This window comes from Amphiura filiformis, chromosome 16 (assembly GCF_039555335.1).
Source record: "Amphiura filiformis chromosome 16, Afil_fr2py, whole genome shotgun sequence".
In the NCBI taxonomy this organism is placed as follows: Eukaryota; Metazoa; Echinodermata; class Ophiuroidea; order Amphilepidida; family Amphiuridae; genus Amphiura; species Amphiura filiformis.
The window spans coordinates 38,030,172-38,040,142 of record NC_092643.1 but is presented as its reverse complement, the minus strand read 5'-3'; the positions used below and the strand labels follow the sequence as shown (position 1 = coordinate 38,040,142).

The 9,971-nt window shown below is 37.2% G+C and overlaps 1 protein-coding gene across 1 annotated transcript in view; it reads right to left on the bottom strand.

Moving 5' to 3' along the window:
* Positions 1-8,371: 8,371 nt before the first annotated feature.
* LOC140135956 (uncharacterized) overlaps positions 8,372-9,971 on the bottom strand; it is a 48,435-nt gene continuing 46,835 nt past the window's right edge. Inside the window, exon 4 of the mRNA XM_072157654.1 lies at positions 8,372-9,439. Coding sequence (XP_072013755.1) covers positions 8,955-9,439 — 485 coding nt within the window. The 3' untranslated portion in view covers positions 8,372-8,954. The remainder of the gene's footprint in view (positions 9,440-9,971) is intronic.

The following is a 9,971-nucleotide window of genomic DNA, read 5'->3' as shown; positions in this document are numbered from 1 at the left end:
GCCTGTATAAAATGGGTGGAATTACTTATTACCTAGTAGAAATCCAGGGTTGGAATGCTTGATATCAACAAAAAGTGAAACCATGTGTCATGTATTTTCATAAATGTGTATGCCGAAGATAATATTTCGTTTACATAATATGAACATAAAACTTCACAGTGGCGTAGCTAGGTGGTGTGTGCATGTGTCGGGGAGAGGTGGGGGCAATGATGTGGAATGAAGCCCCTTCCTTAAACAGTTGCGCGCAATGGGGAACATTGGCGTTTCAAATAATTATTTATTTTGAAATGTTCACTTACACCGCTCAGAGGTGGCGCAAAATCTATATAGGTGGCGCTGAATTGGTTGAGTCGCCCTCCGCCCTAAGACGGTGCACAGGATACGTGCCCCCCCCCTCCACTAATCCACTGATCAAGTATTACAACGCTGAAATACCTTTTGATTCCAGGTACCCAATGTTACTGGTAATTCTGTCTTATGGGATGCAACATTCTATGATTGCAGTATTACGCTTATGCCAAAGGGGATGCGGTAACACGTGTTCTATCTATTATCTACAAGATTTGTTTGATCTGCCTTGCCAACAAAATATATACACAGGTTTCCATTTCACTCAACTTGACGAAGCTTCGTAAGTCTCAAAATCAATCGTAGCTTAGGACGTATCGTAAGTTCCATATCACTTAACTTACTTACAAACGGTACCCTTCGTATGTAATATGGATTTACTACAGGGACCCTTCGTAAAAGGATATTCGTAACTTACGAACGGTTACTGGGGAAATTTTAGAGGACAGGTTTGCAAACTGGTTTTGATCGCGATTTGTTTCCCATGTTTACAGGAAGAGTTTATCAACTTTCTTGAAATCGCAGCTCAGATTGAAACATTTGTGGAGCTTTCGCATGTGTTTCTCTGACTTGTCGTGAATGTTTCACTAAAGTAATATTCAGATTTCCTTTGACAGCATAACCATCGCGTATACGCGCGCGACGTCAAGCGCGTGCATTGGACCTTGTGCAAAATAATACGCGCTGGACGGCTAGCAGTACGCTTAATTTGTAAAAGGAAATCTGAATATTACTTTACATTCATCGTAAATATCGCTTCTACAATTTACTCCAAACAGCAATGCTTGTATGCTTCGTTGTGTCAAAAGCGTGCGTTGTGTGTAAAGGTTGTATTTCTATTAAATACATCATTTGTTCAGGATATAAAGGCTTGCCATGAGAAACCTAATAATCTATTGATGAGACAAGGCTTCCAGTTATTGCATTCATACTTAAAACCCACGTATTCTTATGGTTATTGAGAAGGAACAGCCTTACCGAAGTACAGTGTACGTAACCTGGTTCGCAGCCCCCTCTTGCCCGAGGATCGTAAAAGATGAATGGACAAAACCACCTACACGACTTATCTGTAATATAGTGGTGATAACTTCCAGCTTACATCATGAGATTTAAAATTTGACTGCTTTTAAATTTTTGTTTGCCACATATAGTGTCACATACCACATTATTCCTTGATGTGGGACTATTAAATAGCATAGTCATTCAAGCCAATATTTTGTGACATAAAAATACCATTAGAGCTCAGTACATCAAAAATATCTAGTAGAAATCAGATTCCCTTGGCATCAACTGTTCATATGATTATGTCCGCAAATGTAACCGTGGTGATGATAATGAACTAGATCGTCTGTTGGTGCAATTTGTAGGCAGCTTTTGCTTATATTAATCATGGTGAAACACTTCAACCAATCGCAAATGACTATTGACATTTAAAAGTGCATATGATTGTTGTTGACACGATACAATCATTTGGAGAAGTGGTTTGCACGATCTACTGAACCTTTAAGGATGCATATGACATTTAGGAAGTAAAGGCATTCCTATTGCGATGGTTAAAAATTTAAAATAATTTTCAGTGTGATACGTGTGTGATGACCAAATCTCCTTTCATGTCTGGACTATTTGGTCCCAAGATTTTATTTTAGAGATAAAACAAGGTACTGTATTAAAAGTATGATTATCAGATATAAGCAAAAAATTATTTGAATGTTGGTGTAAATCGTAATTTATTTTATGGTATTGAATGTTTTAAATAATTAATACCCAATAGGGTCAGGGAAATAAGTAGTTAAGATAAAGCTTTTGAAATAGTTTCATGCTAATGATGGTATTGTGAGTGATCGTAGCCTTCCCTTTAAAGAAACGACCAACAACAAGAGTTAGGCGACGCTGATCTCTAGAGGATAACTGTATGACCCGAGGTAATCAGCCATATACCCGGTCGAAACTATCGTTTTAACAGTAATTTGAAGGCAATAGACATTTCATCGTATACGACATACAACAACCTGCTGGCTACATTCATTTTACACCTTGGTAATAGATGACTGCCCAAATGGATCGTTTAATATACGTTTGTATTATTTTATAATTGATCAGGAGCTTATGGTCATCAAACCATGGGTAAAACAGATTGATTTTCACAACTACTACATGTTAAATACTATTAAAACGAGTCTTGATGTATTGCTTGCTTTTAAGACAATAGATATAGCCACACGATGGTTTAGAATCAAGAGTTATCCGGGTAGATTATATCAGAGCATAGATTCCAGCAGGATTAATAAACCCAGTTCTGCATTTGAACGAACATATCGCAGCCTACAGATCATCCCTCACCAGGGTTACGGCTAATCCATTCGGGTCATAGATACACCACAAGATTACTGTTGTTGCTGGCTGGCTGAAAAGGTACACTGTCGTTAAGGTATTTGGCTGGTACTGTGCAATACCATGGGAGTACCAGTGTAGTACCAGTGCAGTACTACTGCTGGTGGATCCTATGCAGTTGCAGCATTGGTACTGTTTAGGTACTCTGTGTACCAGTCAGGTACCTTGGCGACAGTGTACCTCTGCATGAGGCCCCAATAGGAATCGTGTAGTATAGGCTTAACTTTAAGGGTAGTGGACAGGGGTAACGTTGTGAGTAAAGTTTTATGATCGGCGGTTATACGGTGTTTTGGTACCTAGTTTGTGATTTGTATGCATGGGTTGGCTAAATACCAGGTGCCTCGGATACCCAAACAGTTGGTATAACCAATGATACGCGTTGTAAAGTATACATGGGTTCAAATTAATCCGTTTCAGAAAGAACCATTTACATAATGCAATCTTGATTATAAATTGTGACAAGGATGGTTTGACATTTTCTCAATGAACCATTACTTGATTTCCCCTGTTATCAATACAGATTCCTCTAAGAATAAACGTTTTCAAGACAGTATAGCTTTTATCTAATTAAAAAAATCGATCAAATTTTCCACATTTTTTTATTTTCAATAAAAGGAATACCGGGCCCTATATTCCTTTTACTTCTACAACAACAGGAAGTGAGCAAATTTATAACCATTATAGATTTTATTCATCTTGATATCTCTTCTATGATCATCATGGGAATGTTTGTTACATATTGCCGTGTTCTAATTCAAAACATTAATGAAATAAAGTCATAACGTTAGAAACTATGCAATGCCAGGAGGTAAATATATAGAAAATATTGAAGCTAGCGAGTAGAACACGCAGATAAACATGTGGTTTGGGCAAGCAACCAATGTCTAAAATCATGTAAAGAAATGTTCTGATATTCACTGTGGAATAAACAACTTTTTAGATGCATACTCCAGAGAGTCTCCAGAGGACAAACTATTTAGCATCCAATAATTATTACAATGTGATATGTTGAATGCATGAACTTTTCACAACCATTAGCAATTTGAATTGATTTATATCGTCGGTCGCAACACATAGTGGCGTTCGTGAAGGACAAAATACGTTTCCGTGTCTTGCTGTTGTAAATATTATGTGCCAAAATAAAGTAACACTTGTTAAGAAATATAAAATGACAAAATATTGGATATTTGAGCCGATATTACGTATAACCTAATTTAGCAATGAATGCTACACTATCGTACGTGGCACATACGATAGTGTTGCACTCTACACTTATTTCTATTTGAGTGCAACACTATCGTATGTGGCACATACGATTGTGTTGCACTCTACACTCATTTCAATTTGAGTGTAACACTATCGTATGTGGCACTTACGACATCTAAATCAGTAAATAATTCGATTTATTAACTTTAACGCCATTTATATAGTTTATATTATTAAAATCAAATTGCTTTACATTCCCATGTCATTTTATGGCTACTTGGAAACAAATGGCTACGCTAAACACAAAAATGCTCCTACTGTAAAACTGTGCAAACTGCACTTACGATAGTGTAGCACTCTGCCGACGATTTGTACACATCTTATTAACTATTATATATGAAACTATAATTTCATTCAGCGAGCCCACTACGACTATGTACCGCGGGAGATTGCACATAACTATTTGGTCTGAAAAGACCCTTGAATCAGGAGTATTGAAAATGGCATGAGAAAATCCTATTATAAACTGATTTTGAGATAGAGATTGTAGGCTATAATCATCAAATGTCAAAAGTAAAGAAAAGGAAACCACTTCCATGACTACTGTACGTCCAAATACAGCGTCAACCGTTTGAAGCAATTACTTGGGAATTGGACCGTTGTGTCACGCAGTCCATCAGCCTTTGAATAAAACTTCATATCCTTCTTCACAACCTATATCAATCCCATGATATGTCACCATTGCATATTGTTTTCTTGCTTGTGTGTGAAACTATTCTGCAGCTGCTCGTGTTTATACCACATATTACCCAGCATGCTTTACTTGCATCGGGATTGTTACAAATAACAGAGTTGATACTCCTCCACTGTTATCTCTCAGTGGCCCGACTCCATTTGAAAATAAAGTTTAAGGTTCACTCTATTAAACTGTATCTTTAATTGTTAAAAAGGAATAACTATTATAGAATATAGATAGCTCTAAACCTTTACTACACTACTCCGAGAAATTAGAGGAACAAGGTTATGTAATAACTTTGAATGGGTATTGCATCAACAAAAAGCATCAAGGACATGTCATTTGTATACCAGGTGTAGCCTATTGTAATCTTAGCAATACTGGACAGTCAAATGTGAAATCATGCATATCTTCAAGGACTTACGGCCTTGGACATTCATGTGTTCACTTAAAGCACTGATTTTGTGTAAAGCAGACTCCATAAGCTTTTCTCAGATTTCTTCACACCAACATGTTAATCCAATTTCAACTGGTACCGCTCAGCCAGATTGGACTTTGCCAGAAATAACCAACATTGGCAAGATGGTGATTGGACCCCTGTACTGTTCACAAATTAGAGCAGATTCACTGTTTCCACCAATGATAGGCGTGTGAGGGTATGGAGACGTCAAGGAGAACGATATGCTAACTGTAACATTGTTGAAGTTGATCATTTTGGAGGTGGGTCCGTCATGGTCTGGGCAGAGATCTTTTTGAACGGACGTACGGACCTTATTGTGATAGACAGAGGCTCACTGACGGGTGTAAGATACAGAGATGAGGTACTGAGACCTGTTGTTGTCCCCATTGCTCGTGCAATTGGTCAAAATTTCATTCTTATGCAGGATAACGCCCGTCCACATATCGCTCGTGTTGTGATGAAGTTCCTGGACAATGAGGGAATTGAGACTTTGGACTGGCCTGCAAGGTCACCTGACCTGAATCCAATAGAACATGCTTGGGACATGCTTGGTAGACGGGTAAGACAACGGCAACAAGTTCCAGACAATGTCCAGTCACTAAGAGATGCTCTGATTGAAGAGTGGATGAACATTCCTCAGGACTCTCTCCGCACCCTGATCCAGAACATGCCTCGACGTTGTGAAGAGTGTATAACAGCCCGAGGAGGTCATACCCATTACTAGGCACCATTTAAGAATGATTTGTGGAGATTTTGATTTCAAAACTGTTTAAGTTTGGAGAACCTTTTGTAAGCAAAAATAATGCCAAAATTTGACAATTGGACACTCCGATACTCTGAGGACCAGCTATTTGGAGAAACACATTTTTTCATTAGTCATTATGTCTAGCAAACAATGGAATTTGTCTGCAATAAAGTTGAACCAATTTTTCAATACGTTTGTGAAGATTATCATTCATCCAGGTAGTAAATAATAAATTATTTTGAACTACAATCTAGGCAACTGGACTTACTGTGATACTACAACATCCGCTTCACAGGTCAATGAACTTTTACCGCCAGAAGATCAGTCGGGCTGATGATGCGTTCAGGATAGAACGTGAAAATTTCCCACTCAAAAACGTAAGTCCAGTTGCCTAGATTGTAGTTCAAAAAAATTTACAATTTTTCAATGTATTTAAGTTTTATCTTTGATGAAAACATGAAATATAGGTTTGTTCCTCTAATTTCTTGGAGTAGTGTATGTGAAGCGGAACATTTGGAAAAATCACTCTACGCCACTATACGTTGCGACTGACGAAATTTGGTTGTAAATGGTTTGCTATGCAAGGTAAGATATTTAATTCAATTTAGTAAATACGAAATATAGAATAACAACAAAAAATTTAAAAATTCAAACATGATTTGGTTTTTAGAGCAGCTTGTACTTTAGCGACATTTTAAATCGAGACAATAGAATCATTTAGTTATATACCACGGAAAAATATTTTCATCTCCTGCTATTCATGTTGCAGAAAAAAATCAAGGTCATTTTCTATTGGGAAACACGAAATAAGAAGACTGCATTGAAATGGCATAACAACACAATTAAATTTCGTTAGCTTAGAGCATCAATATCTGAGTAAGAAAAAAAAGTCAATCCACCAAATCCACCGAACTATATTAGAAAATTCCCGAAAAATCCCCTCCCCAAAAGCCACAAAAATTACGTTTTGTTTTTTATAGTACCTAAAACGTTTTTAAAAGAACTGTGTGCATACCTGAATTAATACTCAATTTAGCAGAGCCTCAGTGTTCTGTACTTGGCATTGTTTTTGTATTCTGTGGTTACAAGAAATATACAAACCATAATACAGTCTCCAAATTTTCTCTCGGGATATCAGTGTAATATGAAGGGTATTTCTGATTCATTCCCATAAGCCCTGATGAGCTTATAAAAAAATCCTACTGCATACGCACTGCTTCCAGTACTTACTAAATTGATATGCATCAACAAGAATAATATGGCAATTTACATACACTTGGTTTGAATAGTCAATTAAATGCAATCTCTCAAGAAATATAAGTACTAATAGACATGTTTTACCTAAGTCGAGAATCATAGAGCCAGAAATCAAAAACGGCAACGGCCAATCACCTTACTGGCCAATTAAATCTTGGATGCCTATGACTTTACAAAGCCTGCGATTGTTTTTACACGTCCAAGATTGACCATTTACCATGACTAATGATGGACGGTATCGCAAATTTCATTGGTCAATATTTCAATACGCTGAACGTGATTGGATGATTGGTTGTTTGGTATTTCTAGTCTTGTGATTCGTTGATTTAAGTCTACCGCGAAATTCTTAGACATCTTAGACGTCTTGCATCTTGGAGGTCTAAGATGGCATCACAGAAGGTGTAAGGTTAAAAAGGGGTCATTGAGTACCTGACATTTTTTTGTAACGTAGTCATTAGGTAATAGATAAGCCAGTAACACAAAAGGGGTCATTGGGTACAAGCCTGTTTCAAAATGGGGGTCTATCCAGAGGCACATGCTGCGTATCCGGTATGGAAGTGCCATCGGTCAATATATCTGTTAAATCTTATTCTTTACATTATTTTGGGGAAACAAGGAAGTAAACCGACTAGACGATAATTGAAGAAAACGTCCGCTTCATCTTTTTTCGGTGGTGGTAATTGTATTGGTGTGGAAAAATGGACCATTTCTGAAAATGTCGTCATCACCAGGACGTGAAATTTCACAAACAATGTTAGCCTTCATATCAATGGGAATGCCTCCTAAAATCATATCCTTTAGAAGTGAGCATTCCTAAGAATAATACAGTTCTTTTCAAAATGCTGAATTGTAGTTTTTTACGAAAGTTCTTCCTTGAGTAGTCTTTTTTTTTTGGCTTCAAAATACTTTGGGAGGTGGTTTTCTTTGGGAGGTACCTTTAATTAATTAGAATAGCTTACTATCGGTATTACCTAATTGAAGACAATTCTTAAAAGGGTTTGATATTTAACCAATACATAATGATGGCCAAGGCTCTTATTTTGAAAACTTTAATTTAACACTTATGTTGCAGACTTGTGTAAATGCTTAATGGTATTTTGTGGACTTGCTATAATATTCCAAACAGAAACATCGAACTGCACACAGAAAGACAGAATTGTTATACAATTTAGTAAATCAATATTTTATTTTTACTTCATATAAAATATAAATTTGTACATATTATAAAACTGATTTCAGTAAATGCTAGAAAGTATGTTCGCAGAACATCATTCATCTTGGGAGGGGGGGGGGGCAAGAAAGCGGAATCAGCATAACAGCGTTTATGATAATCGTAACATTTGTATTTAAGAAATTAAGAGTATTGCCTTTACACACAAATGATGGGTCCGGTAGTAAAAACGTAAATGTGGATAATGCGTTTTGAAGCTGAACCAATTATTAAAACATTTAACTGCTGATGACATATTATTTGGATATGTAAAATATACTCATACACCCAAATATTTTGAGTTCTATGGGTGTGTGGGGCGGTGCTTTTGTGAGGGGTGTGTTGGCAAAATGTGTTTGGTGTAAGGGGGTGCTCCTGTTGGTGTTTCTTTGTAAAATTATATGTGGACGATTCGATTTGATCAAGGATAAGACTATAAATATGCGCGTATCATACAATTTTGTTTTTGCAAACAATCAAAAAGAATCCATAGGGGAAAATCCATAGGAGAGTAATTTACTTAAACAGTGGGCAAAATTGTAAAAACTACCAATGTTTTGTTGCAGCAACCAAGTTCATAAAATATCAATGCTCTGGACACTCATGTCACACGAATCACAAGTGCCCCCATCACCGAGTCATAGGCGGGTGGTGGTAGTGGCTCGTTGTGCTGCACTCTATCAGTACGTTCTGTTACCATAGATACTGAAAAATCTTCAAAACGTTCTGATTGTGAATGTCTACTGCTTAAAAACGTAGGATATGAAAAGGAAGAAATATTGTTTGTTGATGATGAAAATATGGCGGTTGCGGGACTACTAGAATTTGTGCAACTTCCATTCGGTGAAAAAAGACGACACTGCTCATAACTTGGCGGATGCTCTGTGTTATTTTCGAGTTGTCCATCAACTGAATATGCGGATTGGAGTATATGCGCAGATGAATCGCGTCTTTCTCGTCGTTTGGTACATTTGCGACTAACAAAACAGTATCTCACACAGGCAAAGATCAAGATGAACAAGACAATAGAGTGTAAGACGCCACCTACGATGGCTCCAGGCGAAATGTCCAGATCAATGATTGTATCTGCGAAAAAAATAAAACATAATTCAAACATCGATTTTAGAACGTGTACATTAGGGGCGCACCATTAGATTTCCAGGGGGGGCATGGGAGTTTTTTGAAGAAAAAAAAACTTTGCCCACTAGTGAGAAAAAAACCAAAACTTTGCCCACTAGTGAGACAAAAAAAAATTTTTGCCTCACTGATGAGTAAAAAAAATTCCCCACCCAACTTTGTATAAAAGTATACACTAAAATTGAAAAAAAGGCGGCGAAAAAAAAATTTTTGGTGCTCTAAAATTCTGCCTGACCCAAACTCCCATGCCCCCCCCCCCCCCGAGAATCTAATGGTGCGTCCCTTAGTAACACCAAAGTCCAGAAAACAACAATTTTGTCCAAGCAAGAAAACCCAGCAATTAAGGCAACTAATTATTGCCATAAAATGTCCTGCTATGTCCACTGATCAACAAAAAGCCGATACTAAACTAGAATCAGCTAAGAACTTGTCAACAAAAGTCAGCCCCTGCAGATATTAACCACACCTCCTGTGTGAAGAG